Consider the following 13815-nt stretch of genomic DNA (forward strand, 5'->3'; position numbering starts at 1 on the left):
AGTTATCCAAGCTTGTGCGTTTTCTTTCATTTCTGCCTCTATCATATCTCTTAACTGAGTGCTTGCTATTATTTGGATCAAATGAATGCCATGAATCAGGCGTCTTTGTTGGAGGTCTTTCTTGAATATCATTGTTTCCTTTGCTGACCATTTCGTTTTGTTCTTGTTCGAAGATAAGGAGTACTAAACGACGACGGTGGCCTTAACTTCTTTGTCTCCATGTGTTTTGGGTGAGTTTCTGATTCTCCCTTCTCTAGCTGCTTTTTATGCTAGCTGTTGAATCATTCATACAATAGTAATTTTGATACCCTGGTAATTATCTAACAGAGTTTATAACTGATATCATAATTATCTCCTTCCTATTTTAAATCTGGTCATGTTTATCTCTTCATATTTAAACTATAATACTGAACATCTGGAGAATTTTTTTGAGTTTTTAGACAGCGTTAGATATCTGAATTTTATGCTAATGATGCGGAAATACAATGATGATGAGTGCGTATAATTTCAGAACTTGCAGCCACCCATGCTTTCAGAACTACTGCTGCATGTATGTCCTGTTATCCAAGCTTGTGCTTTTTCTCTCATTTCTGCCTCTATCGTATCTCCTAATTGAGTGCATTTTATTTGGATCAAATGGATGTCATGAATCAGTCGTCTTCCTTTGCTGACCATTTCGTTTGTTCTCGTTCGATGATAAAGAGGAGCGACCAGCATATGCTCGAGTAGAAGCTCGTCCCAGCTCGAGGAGTTGTCCTCAACCCTGACCATGTCGATGCCCTGCAGAAGGTCATTGATTATATCCCCCTGTTCTGCCATGTACTGCAGCCTAGCTTTTGATACTGCTAGTTCTGATTAATCACTGCTTCGGTTTGTACTATATTTACTGCATGAATTGGATCGTTTTGTTGTTAATTCACTTGCCTGTGTTGCTGCTTTTCTCTGGCTGATTTGGTCAGGCTATTGGTATTCACCTACTATGTCATAGTTTGGTTTGTATGTTCAGGTTCTAAAATATTATTGACTTGTAGTATTGTCTCTTTACTAGTTGAACTTGTGAGCTGGATCCTATATGTAGACAGCCACGAGACATAAAAGAAAAGAGTTGTTTACTATTTATCCATTATTAGTTTCATCCCGCTGATTCACATTCTAGAATGTGTAGTAATTTGAACCAAAGCTGCTTTTTATCTAGCTGTTGAATGATTCATATAGTAGTAATTTTGGAACCCTGGTAATTAACAAACATAGTTTAGAAAGCTGAAAATCATAATTGGCTTCTTTCTATTTAGAATCTGGTCATGAATGCCATGAATCAGACGTCTTTTTTTTTGGAGTCTTCTCTGTATATCATTGTTTGCTTTGCTGACCATTTCACTTTGCTCTTGTTTGAAGATTGTTTGCTTTGCTGACCATTTCACTTTGCTCTTGTTTGAAGATAAAGAGGAGTACTAAATGACGTTAGTGGCCTTCATTTCTTCGACTCCATGTGTTTTGGGCGAGTTTCTGGTTCTCCATTCTCTCCTCCAGATACCCTGTCCTTGCAATATTGCTGTTTTAGTAGTTGTTTTCCTTTGCTGCAATGTTGGTAGTCTTTGTTCTTCTTTAGGATAACAAGGAGGACAGCGACCTCTGTTTTGGTTTCAAGTAGTAGATACATATTGGCATGCTTCTTATGTCCAAGTATTTTTGCTTGCTGGGTAAACGAATGGATGAGCGAATGAAGGGTACATGTTTGTTTTATTAGCGGCTCTTATTTGGAGTCTTGTATAAATCTCAGTGTTTGCCTTGCGGTTGACCTGACCATGCTTTGTTCTTGTTTGAGGATAACGAGGTCCTGTACAACGGCAGCGGTGTGCTTGGACTCGACGTGTTTACGTAAGATTCTGGTTCCTCATAGCTCCGATTTGTTAGTCGTATGTACATAGTTGATTATGTAGTGTCTGTACATGCTCATTGCTGGCCTGTAGTCTCCAGTTTTGCGTCTACATCATTTTTTATGGTCATGTAACGTCTGTACATTTCTCATGGAGCTCTTTTGCTAGAAATATGTCGAGGAGCTCTCGCTGTGCTGTTGTAGCTAGTATTTGTATTCGAGTTGAATTTTGTGTGACCATCATAGTATGTTAGACTGTTGTTATGGGGAGGCTTATATGTAAGTATCAATGCTTGCTTTTTGTTGACCTGTCCATGCTTTTGTTCTAGTTGAAATGGATAAGCGACGTGGAGGACTAAACATTGACCTTCTTATTGGACTGTGGGTTTACATGGAAGTTTCTGGATCCTGTCTGATTTCGTTTGGGCCTCCTTTGAGATTTACTCGCCGCGGCTTCTCTGTCTTTGATTGATTGGCTTTGCTGCGGTTTGGTTGTGTGGGTGCAGGTTCAGGCAAGCAAGCGTGAAGTGTGGGCCAGCATTCGCGGCAAATAGCGACATGGCACAGCTCCATCGGCGGCGGGGCGCGTATGTTTGGCTGTGGTAGGACCGGTTGTGTTGCTGATGGTAATATAGTGAGTAGTAGCCTAATCCTGTTTTCTTCTTTTTGGTTGGTGTACGTGAGTAATGTGCAGATGATGAGGTGATTTTGTTGTAATAGGCAGGCAGTAGTAGCTAGCGCCTAGCGGTGATTGATGTGCTACGTGAGAGGGAGTGGTGTTTGTGATGGAGCTAGCTTGATTAACTGTGTACGTAGTTGCATGATGAAATTGATTGATCGAGGGGCTGTGTTCGTTGTGTACTCCTGAAAATAGTAGAGGTCCGATGATTAAGGTCTAATTGTTTGCTTTTGATGTACGTGTGTGAGTATTATGTACTCGTTGAAGAAGTTAGTTGGCAATGTAATGTGGTGTTTAGAAGAGTTGAGCAGCAGCTTTGAGATGCCGCGCGCGTGCGTTTTAATTGTCCAGCAGCTTTGGTACGACGTGAGCAAGCAAGGCAATTGGGAAAGAAAATAGATACCCGAAGAAGGAAAAAAGAAAAGATTAGTAAGGCCAGCTCGAAGAGGAAAAAGAAAAAAGTGCTAGAGGGAGTGTGCGACGTGGATTAGGGAGCCAGAAACGGCGTCTTTGTCCGCGCGGCACGATGCGGAGACCCCCTCATGCTGGAGCACTACAAGAGGTGCTGCGTCCGCAAGCTGGTGGTGGGAGGAGAATCGGCAGCATGGTCGCCGGAGATACATGGCCCGCTGCTTCGGAACTGCTTCGACACGATCGTGCGGCTGCTGCCGCGGATTCGTGCCTCATACAGTGGCAGCGTTTCTTCTTCCTCCGACCAGGGCGATGATGAGCAGCTGGCGACGACGATGCTGCTGGACGGCTGCTTTGTCCTGTACCGCCTGCTCAAGCACGCACGAATGGCCAAAAGTGGCGGCGCCATGGAGAGCGACTACGACGAGTGGACTCACCTGTTCGGGCGATGCTGGGTGTGGGGAACCGTGAAGCGCGACCTGCTGCTGCTTAGCAACCAGGTCCCCTTCTTCGTCGTCCGGAAGCTCTTCAAGCACCTCAAGGTCATGGGCAACACCACCACCGGCGAGCGCGACGACGCCCTCCTCGTCAGCGGCGGACTCCACCTCTTCGGCTCGCTCCATCCTCCTCGTCTGCACTCTGCGCCCATTCAATGCCACGACGTGCACCACCTCCTCCACCTCTTCTACCTCTCCGTCGACTTCCCGCCGTCAAATTCGGACGAGTCCATCCGCCACCACCAGCAGCAGCCGGCCGCACTATTGGCGCCAGAGCTCACGCGGTGGGTGCCGTGCGCCACGGAGCTGGAGGAGGCCGGCGTTCAGTTCTGCGCACGTAAGCGCGGTGCCCTGAGCTTCCTGGATGTCAGCTTCCACCGCCGGCGAGGCATCCTGGAGATCCCGCCGCTCCAGCTGTTCGACTACAGCGAACCCCTGTTCCGAAACCTCATCGCCTTCGAGCAGACCTACCCGACCACGCCCGGCCGCTTCACCGCGTACGCCATCTTCATGGACTGCCTCATCAAGACCACCGGGGACGTGCGCCTCCTCCACCGGAGCGGGGTGCTCGTCAACCACATGAACGGCGATAGGGACGATGTCGCCATGGGCTTCTTCAGCCGACTCTGCAAGGAGGCGCACACCTCCGACGACCGCAACTACCTCGCCGGCCTGATGCAGGAGGTCAACACGTACCAGAGAGCAAGGTGGCCCCGCTGGCGTGCCGCGCTGGTGAGCAACTACTTCACCAACCCGTGGGTGACCACGTCGGTCGTCGTCGCCATGGTCTTGCTCGCCCTCACCGTGCTGCAGACCTTCTACTCTGTCTACGGCTACTACAAGCCACCCAAGTAATCGAAGCATGCATGCAGCTCACATCTACATCCATACGTTAATTTGCTTGCCTACCGCTTAATTTTTTGTTTGTTTCTTTTGTTTGTGATCGTTGAATATACATGGTTTACAACATGCCACTACGGGAAAATCTGGCATTGCCGTGTCTTCGACTCTTTGCCGTGTGCCAAACAACGCGGAACACGGCAAACGAGCACTTTGCCGTGTTCGAGAAACTAGGTACACGGCAAAATAAAAGTACACGGTAAAATGCGAAGAAAACACACGGCGAAGAAAAAAACACGGCAAAAAAAGAAATAAACACACGGCAAAGAAGTGAACACGGCAAAGCGAGAAATAAACACACGGCAAAAAAACAAGCACGGCAAAGAGCCCAGCCACGTGTCATCATCGTTAGCAGTTGACGGAACCGTTACAACAGTGCAACATTGCCGTGTGTCCTCTAATAGACACACGGCAAAGAATTAGGGCCACGTTAACTCCTTCCTTTTCGCGCGCGACATTTCTTCCCGCCCAACATTTCCGCGCGGAAGAAATTTCGCGCCTTTTATTTTGCCGTGCGTCAGTGTAAAACACACGGCAAAGATGGCCCTTTGCCGTGTGTTTGGTGACAAATACACGGCAAAGGACCACCTTTGCCGTGTGTTTTACCCTGGCACACGGCGAAGAGCGTTTTCCTTCCATTTTCTTTCTTCTCATCGTTTTTTCTCGCCCTTTGAGTCCCTACGTCATCGTATAGCCGTGTCTCCCTCCATTTCTCTCCAGCACCACCACTGAAGCCTCTTTTCCGTTGCTGTCGAGATGCCTAATCTTCGATACGCGAACCATAGGTCCACTGGTTTCATTGGCTTCCCCTTCCGGCCTAGGTGCAATTTCGTGGTCGGAATCTTCCAAGCTGTTATCGTCCGAAAGAGAGGAAGGTCACACATGGGAGCTATGAATTGCACCATTTGGTGAATCACACCTTCCAAGACACTTCCACACATATCCTAGGTTCACATGCAAGTTTTGGTGGCATTCCGGTGCTCAGCGATAATCCCCACCCCGAAAACGGCTGTCTGCGTGCCTCGGGGGGTCTACCCCCCTAGATTTCACCGCGCGAGGTTCCACCAACATACTTTTTGATAGGTTTAGTTTTGTTTAGGCCATATACACATAGAAAGCCAGGTTTGGCACCCTTTGGCATATTGTAGCCCCCGGTATACCCGCAGCGGGACACTTCGAGCCTACAAGTCGAGTAATCTTCCAAGTGTTATCGCCCGAAAGAGAGGAAGGTCACACATGTGAGCTATGCCTTTCACCATTTGGTGAATCACACATTCCACCACACTTTCACACATATCCTAGGTCCCACATGCAAGTTTTGGTGGCATTTCGGTGCTCTGGCGGTCATTCCCCACCGAAAACGGCGGTTTGCGTGCCTCGGGGGATCTACCCTCCTAGATTTCTCCGTGCGAGATTCCACCAACATACTTTTTGATAGGTTTAGTTTTGTTTAGGCCATATACACATTGAAAGGCAGGTTTGGCACACTTTGGCACATTATAGCCGCCGGTATACCCGCAGTGGGACACTTCAGCCTACAAGTCGAGTAATCTTCCAAGTGTTATCGCCCGAAAGAGAGGAATGTCACACATGGGAGCTATGCCTTGCACCATTTGGTGAATAACACCTTCCACCACACTTCCACACATATCCTAGGTCCACATGCAAGTTTTGGTGGCATTCCGGTGCTCCGGCGGTCATTCCCCCCCGAAAACGGCGGTCTGCGTGCCTCGGGGGGTCTACCCCAATAGATTTCACCGCGCGAGGTTCCACCAACATACTTTTTGATAGGTTTAGTTTTTTTAGGCCATATAAACATAGAAACCCAGGTTTGGAACCCTTTGGCACATTATAGCCCCCGGTATACCCGCAGCGGGACACTTCAGCCTACAAGTCGAGGAATCTTCCAAGTGTTATCGCCTGAAAGAGAGGAAGGTCACACATGGGAGCTATGCGTTGCACCATTTGGTGAATCACACCTTCCAAGACACTTCCACACATATCCTACGTCCACATGAAAGTTTTGGTGGCATTTTGGTGCTCCAGCGGTCATTCCGCCCCCCCCCCCGAAAACGACGGTATGCGTGCCTCGGGGGGGTCTACCCCCCTATAGATTTCACCGCGTGAGGTTCCACCAACATACTTTTTGATAGGTTTAGTTTTGTTTAGTCCATAGACACATAGAAAGAGAGGTTTGGCACACTTTGACACATTATAGCTCCCGGTATACCCGCAGTGGGACACTTCGACCTACAAGTCGAGGAATCTTCCAAGTTTTATCGTCCGAAAGAGAGGAAGGTCACACATGGGAGCTATGAATTGCACCATTTGGTGAATCACACCTTCCAAGACACTTCCACACATATCCTAGGTCCACATGCAAGTTTTGGTGGCATTCCGGTGCTCCGCGGTAATCCCCCCGAAACGGTCGTCTCGCGTGCCTCGGGGGTCTACCCCCTAGATTTCACCGCGCGAGGTTCCACCAACATACTTTTTGATAGATTTAGTTTTGTTTAGGCCATATACACATAGAAAGCCATGTTTGGTAGCCTTTGGCACATTGTAGCCCCGGTATACCCGCGGCGGGACACTTCGACCTACAAGTCGAGTAATCTTCCAAGTGTTATCGCCCAAAAGAGAGGAAGGTCACACATGTGAGCTATGCCTTGCACCATTTTGTGAATCACACATTCCACCACACTTCCACACATATCCTAGGTCCCACATGCAAGTTTTGGTGGCATTTCGGTGCTCTGACGGTCATTCCCCCCAAAGCGGCGTTCGCGTGCCCCGTGGGGTCTACCCTCCTAGATTTCTCCATGCGAGGTTCCACCAACATACTTTTTGATATGTTTAGTTTTGTTGAGACCATATATACATGGAAAGCCAGGTTTGGCACACGTTGGCACATTATAGCCTCCGGTATACCCGCGACGGGACACTTCGACCTACAAGTCGAGGAATCTTCCAAGTTTTATCGCCGAAAGAGAGGAAGGTCACACATGGGAGCTATGAATTGCACCATTTGGTGAATCACACCTTCGAAGACACTTCCACACATATCCTAGGTCCACATGCAAGGCTTGGTGGCATTCCGGTGCTACGGCGGTAAATCCCCCACCCCGAAAACGGCAGTCTGCGTGCCTCGGGGGGTCTACCCCCTAGATTTCACCGCGCGAGGTTCCACCAACATACTTTTTGATAGGTTTAGTTTTGTTTAGGCCATATAAACATAGAAACCCAGGTTTGGCACCCTTTGGCACATTATAGCCTCCGGTATACCCGCGACGGGACACTTCGACCTACAAGTCGAGGAATCTTCCAAGTGTTATCGCCCGAAAGAGAGGAAGGTCACACATGGGAGCTATGCCTTGCACCATTTGGTGAATCACACCGTCCAAGACACTTCCACACATATCCTACGTCCACATGAAAGTTTTGGTGGCATTCCGGTGCTCCAGCGGTCATTCCCCCCCGAAAACGACGGTCTGCGTGCCTCGGGGGGGTCTACCCCCTATAGATTTCACCGCGTGAGGTTCCACCAACATACTTTTTGATAGGTTTAGTTTTGTTTAGTCCATATACACATAGAAAGCGAGGTTTGGTACCCTTTGACACATTATAGCTCCCGGTATACCCGCAGCGGGACACTTCAGCCTACAAGTCGAGGAATCTTCCAAGTTTTATCGCCCGAAAGAGAGGAAGGTCACACATGGGAGCTATGAATTGCACCATTTGGTGAATCACACCTTCCAAGACACTTCCACACATATCCTAGGTCCACATGCAAGTTTTGGTGGCATTCCGGTGCTCTGGCGGTAATCCCCCCCGAAAACGGCTGTCTGCGTGCCTCGGGGGGTCTACCCCCCTAGATTTCACCGCGCGAGGTTCCACCAACATACTTTTTGATAGGTTTAGTTTTGTTTAGGCCATATACACATAGAAAGCCAGGCTTGGCACTCTTTGGCACATTGTAGCCCCCGGTATACCCGCGACGGGACACTTCGACCTACAAATCGAGTAATCTTCCAAGTGTTATCGCCCGAAAGAGATGAAGGTCACACATGTGAGCTATGCCTTGCACCATTTGGTGAATCACACCTTCCACCACACTCCACACATATCCTAGGTCCCACATGCAAGTTTTGGTGGCATTTCGGTGCTCCGGCGGTCATTCCCCACTATAGAGTTACCACACTATAGAGTTATATGGCTTCTAGGACAAATGATCTAGGTATTGCCTTCGGACAGGCATAGTTTTGCCGAGAATAAGCTCATATTAGGCGCTAGCCGATGTAGTTGAACTATTTAAAATAGTCTAAACACATTTTGACGAAATATAGAACGGTACCTTTTGAATTGAAATCTATGAAAAGGCAAAAAAAAGGACAAAATTCCTAATATTTGCCGTGCAAATCTGCTGTTACACACGGCAAATGATGGTTTAGCCGTGCCTTTTTATAAATACACACGGCAAAGCTAGGAAGTACACACGGCAAAGATTAGACTACACAGCAAAGTTGGGAAATACACACGGCAAATATTAGCTTACACAGCAAAGTTGGGAAATACACACGGCAAAGATTTATCTTTCACGGCAAAGAAAATGGATTAACTTTTTCCCCGCACCGGCTGGCCAAAAAGTTGCAAACTATTCCCCAATTTCGTCCGCCCCCAGCGCCCCACGCCGCCGCCGCCGCCGCCGCCGCCGCCGCCGTCGCCCCCGCCCCCGTACGTGCCCCCACCCTGCCGCCGCCGCCCTACGCCACAGCCCCCAGCCCGACACGCCGCCGACCCAGGCGCCAGCACGCCGCCGCCGCCCCGGCCCAGGCCACCCCGTGCGCAGACGGCATGGACGAGCCCCAGGAGCTACGCCGCGGAGTCCTCCTTCTTCGCCGTCGCTGAACACGGAGCCGGAGCTACGCCGCGCTCTACTTCCTCTCCCGGCGCGGTCGACCATCCCCGAGCACTTCCGCTGCGCCACCACCCTCGCGGTGAGCTCCGCACCCGTCCTGGCCCTTCTTCTTTTCGTTTTAGTGGCCGTAGTCATTCAGTTCTGCGTTCCTCTGTAGAAACGTTCAGCATGATTCTCGATTCTGGTACGCCTCCAGTTAGTTCGATTCTGGAATTGCAGCGGCGCTGTGTCTATATCCGGCGCTTTAGAAATCATCACAGAAGTTTGTGGGGCTTGGGTAAATCGTGGAACTCTGGTCCCGGTCCTGGAATGGATGCATGTGTTTCTGCCCTGTTGTAATTTGGAACTATACTATTAGTGAGGTTTTATATTAGACCAAAGGAAAATCATCACCCGACTTTTGACACACTAAAATTTGACCACATAATTCAATTGCTTTTATAATAATTAAAAATTAAAACTTAACCAATACATAAATCCACTTCTATAACTCTGAGTGGCGATGTCATCTATATCAAATCTTATTAGTCATTCGCCACTCTTGTACTGTTAAGTGATGTACATCATTCTTTTCCATGCAGGATATGCATCAGTGATCTTCATTGTTGGTAGAGGGCATTTTGGAGGAGAGTTGGTTATCTTCTTCGGCGATCGATCACGCTTCGAGGGTAAGAATCATTCGCCTCTCTTGTACTATGCATATAGTTTATTTCTGTGTCTAGATAACCAAGTTAGTCGCGAAACCTAGGTGTCTCCCGTTTGGAAGGGTTACGCGAATAAATATGCATTAAATTGCATATTTATAACCGTAACTCTTTCGGATTGTCCACGTTTTTGGACAGCCGAGGATGTGTTTGGTCCACCTGAAGGTTTTGTGGATGATTGGTGGTACCAAAATGATAGCGATGAAGAAACATGTGGTCCAATAGTTGCTCCCAATGATGCTGACACAGGCTACTGAAGTTTTGTGGCAAATCTATGTATTAGTGATTGTAAAGCTAGCATATTTGTAAGAACTTTGTGTTATGTTTGTATACTCGACTCGTGGATGGAACTCTATGTATGTGGTTTGTTGCATTCTAATTTCTTTTTCCACCTATTTACACCATTCTTTTTTATCATGTGTACTAACGAAGATACTCTTTCTTCAGTGCCAGGTGGTTGAAACATGCCAGGAAGCAGAGGGGGACGAGGAGGAGGGGCCGCAAAGAGTATGAGAAAGGGCGTCCAAAAGTCAAGAAGTTGGCATCTCTTGTGAGCAAGAAGGATGGGAAAGCTTCAGGATCAGGACTTCGCCGGCCAGCTAGTCCTCCACGACCCGAGGTGCAGCCACGTCAGAGAGGTAGACGGCCAGTTAGTCCTCGAGCTGCGCCGCTGCGACGCCCGAGGAGTAGACGGCTAGCAACTCACCCACCCGAGGAGCAGCAAGTGGAGGAGGAGCACCCGAGGGAGGAGGAGGTGCACTCGAGGCAGGAGGAGGAGGTGCCCGAGGATCTGATGCACCCGGTCTTTTTCGTACGGCCCACGATGTGCTATCGTCAGGAGGTATGTACGAGTCAGAGGACGAGTCGGAGGATGATGAGGGAGAGGAGGGGGATGACGAGGAGGAGGGGGATGACGGGGAGGAGGGGGATGATGGGGAGGAGGGGGATGACTCGGAGGTGGACTCGAGGCAGTGGGACCCGCCGGAGGAGGGCGAGGAGTTTGTTGATCCTGATGAGGAGTTGCGCAAGATATTGCCAGGGTCACGTCCTGTCTATTGTCGTGGGATTTCGTCCCTCCCCGATTTGGACGACTGGCTCAACACTGCTGGTAAGATCGTGCTCATAGCAACAGGTGAAAGGTTAGTACTTTGACCCACTTACTAATTTCACTACTTATTAGTTTTTGTACTCTAATGTTGATTTTTTCATCACCATGTGCTAATAACCATTTTGGTCGTTTGTGCAGGACATTCGAGTATAAGGATGACGTCAAGCCGCCACGCGTCTACTCGAGCATTCTTGGATGCCTCGTAAGGAAGCACTTCCCTGGGTTTATACCTGTGTCTAAAATCCTTGGTAGCCAGTGTGTAGCTTGGACATGGAAGCACTACATGTACGCAAAGGATCCGGAAGGCGAGTTCGATAATGCCCAGCAGAGAGTTCTCGACGATTTCTGGGTAAGTTTCTTTGACTTCTTATCATGCACACGGTTGAGGCTAAACCTAAAACAAAGCTACAGTATGCTACGGTAGACACACTATGTATGACCTGCTCACATGCAAAAACATATCATTAGGCATGCGAGCCTGTAAATGAAAGGAAAAAAGCGTTCTGTAGTACACAGGGTGTCCCTGCTTTGCTTTGTGTTCAGTACTACTTCGTTTTTTTACACAGCTACCAGATTTAGTTATCTTCTAATCCAGTAAAAGCTGATATTTAACTATCAATGGCTTTGTGCATCCTTGTAGAAATACTTTGCACCAGACCCGGAGCACCGTCTTCTTTGCTACTCTGTGGCTAACGCCGTTGCGACGAAGCAAGTCCGAGACATGCACTACGAGGGTCGTGTGTGGTGCGTTCGCAACTGGTACGCTGAGATGCGCAAGATCCGCATAACTAAGAAAAAAGCCCGTCAGATTACCATGGAGCCGTGGCAGTATCTGCAGGTAGTTTCATTTTTGTATTATTGACTTGGTGACCACCGTCTAGTTTCATTAATATGTTTGTGTTGTGTACGCAGGTGCCACCTCAGTACGTAGGATTGGCCAACAAAGAAGTCTTCGAGTCGATGGTACGGTATTGGACAAGTAAAGAGTTCAAGAAGAAACATGACAATGGTGTGAAACGGAAAGCAGAGATGGGCCATCGTGGATGCCACCGCCAAGGCAGCCTCTCCCTCGCCGGTCATATTCAAAAGGAGGTTAGCAAATGCATTCTTCATTCTTGCTCATCAAATTGTTCTCTACTCATTCAATGTGTCACTCTTCACGTATCTTCATGCTTTCTTTTGCAGAGAAGGGAGACAAAGGTGGAGCCTAGCTTTTTTACAGTTTGGAAGAGGACACGCACCCTCGACGAGCCGGACCCCGACCGTAAGGGGTCGATGTGGGTGAGTGATGGATCTGAGCTCCGGCATACGGAGTACTGCAAGAAGTTGGGGGAGATGCATGGCACAGACGTGGACCCCCTCAGTGTCCCCTTTGACCCTGAGGTTGCCGTGCTAGCGGGACAGGGCAAGAGGAATGGTCGCTTATGGATTGGTGACGGTTGCATCCATCCTGCGACCATTCCATCTATCCGCCAGCTCCGTCGTGGCAGGACGAGCTCCGATCCTCAAATAGAGACCCGTCCCACGCCTTCGAGTGTAGCTATGCAAAGAATCCAGGTATGTCCTTCATCCTTGGTCATCTACATTTCATTACAAGTTTTCCATTGTAATATTCATGACATTGCAAGCACAAATGTAGGCTCAGGTGGAGGAGGCAGAGGCAAGAGCCCAACGAATGGAGGAGCAGCTGGCACAACAACAGAAGATGATGGAGTGGATGACACAACAAATGAGCCAACAGCAAGATCACATGCGCATGCTTGCTATGCAGCCGGGTGGCGTGACTCTTCCTCCTCTTGCTCCTCCTCCTTTCACTTTCCCGTGGGTAAGTTGTCTTTGCAGAATAAGTGCCAATCTCTGTCTAGTGCTTGTTGTGTAATGCTCACAATTTTCCATGTTGTAGGCACCACCTTCGTCGGCTCCAACAATATGCCGCTTGGTGGGTTGGGCAATCAGGAGGGAACCCCACCGGTGCCTCCTATGGCGGGTTCACATGTCTTGAGCAATCAGAATGTGGCTAGGAAGTTGTGACTCCAGGTTAGTTCTCCTACCATCGCATTTACTTGTCCTTGTTGCTTGCCAATTTATACATAGAATTTGAACTTGTCCATATTGCTTCATAGTACTTGTGAAAATTTAGACATAGCGGTTGATCATGACCATTTTGCTTCGTTACTTGTAAAAATGTAGACATAGAGATTGAACTTTCGATTTTGAATTACTCTCACGTGATCCACTTGTAGAATGTTCTCGTCTCATGTGAGCCACTTTAATTACTCTCATGTGCATTTTGGAACTTGACCATATATCTTGTTCATTTTATCCTTTTTTTTTTGTATTTGCTTGAACTTACCATATTGCTTGCAAACGTGTAGGATATGCATGAAGGATGCTTATCTTCGCCGTTGTGGTCTACATGTGGAGCTTCCGTTGATGGTCTCTATGTTTCTATCGACTTGTATTATGTTGCTTCCGGTTTTGTGTTATGAACTACATGTTTCCATGGGCTTGTATTATATTGCTTCCGAACTTGTGTTAGAAACTATATGTTTCGACTCTATGTTTCTATGGACTTGTATTATGTTGCTTCCGTACTTGTGTTATAAACTATATGTTGTGAAGGATTTTGTGTTATGGACTATGGATTATATGTATGTTATGGACTATATGCATATTATGGAGCTTGTGTATTGGGTTACTACTGTTTATTTGTATTTGAAATATA

General features: G+C 48.1%; 1 protein-coding gene across 1 annotated transcript; it reads left to right on the plus strand.

The window, feature by feature from the left end:
• The first annotated feature begins 10805 nt into the window (after window positions 1–10805).
• Window positions 10806–12969, plus strand: LOC124655811. The gene is made up of 7 exons (XM_047194652.1): window positions 10806–10823; window positions 10940–11121; window positions 11229–11439; window positions 11731–11928; window positions 12003–12182; window positions 12276–12647; window positions 12730–12969. Exons 1-7 carry the CDS (start codon window positions 10806–10808, stop codon window positions 12967–12969), a joined length of 1401 nt encoding a protein of 466 aa, XP_047050608.1.
• The last annotated feature ends 846 nt before the right edge of the window (window positions 12970–13815 follow it).

Source organism: Lolium rigidum, chromosome 5, assembly GCF_022539505.1.
Source record: "Lolium rigidum isolate FL_2022 chromosome 5, APGP_CSIRO_Lrig_0.1, whole genome shotgun sequence".
NCBI classification, from domain to species: domain Eukaryota; kingdom Viridiplantae; phylum Streptophyta; class Magnoliopsida; order Poales; family Poaceae; genus Lolium; species Lolium rigidum.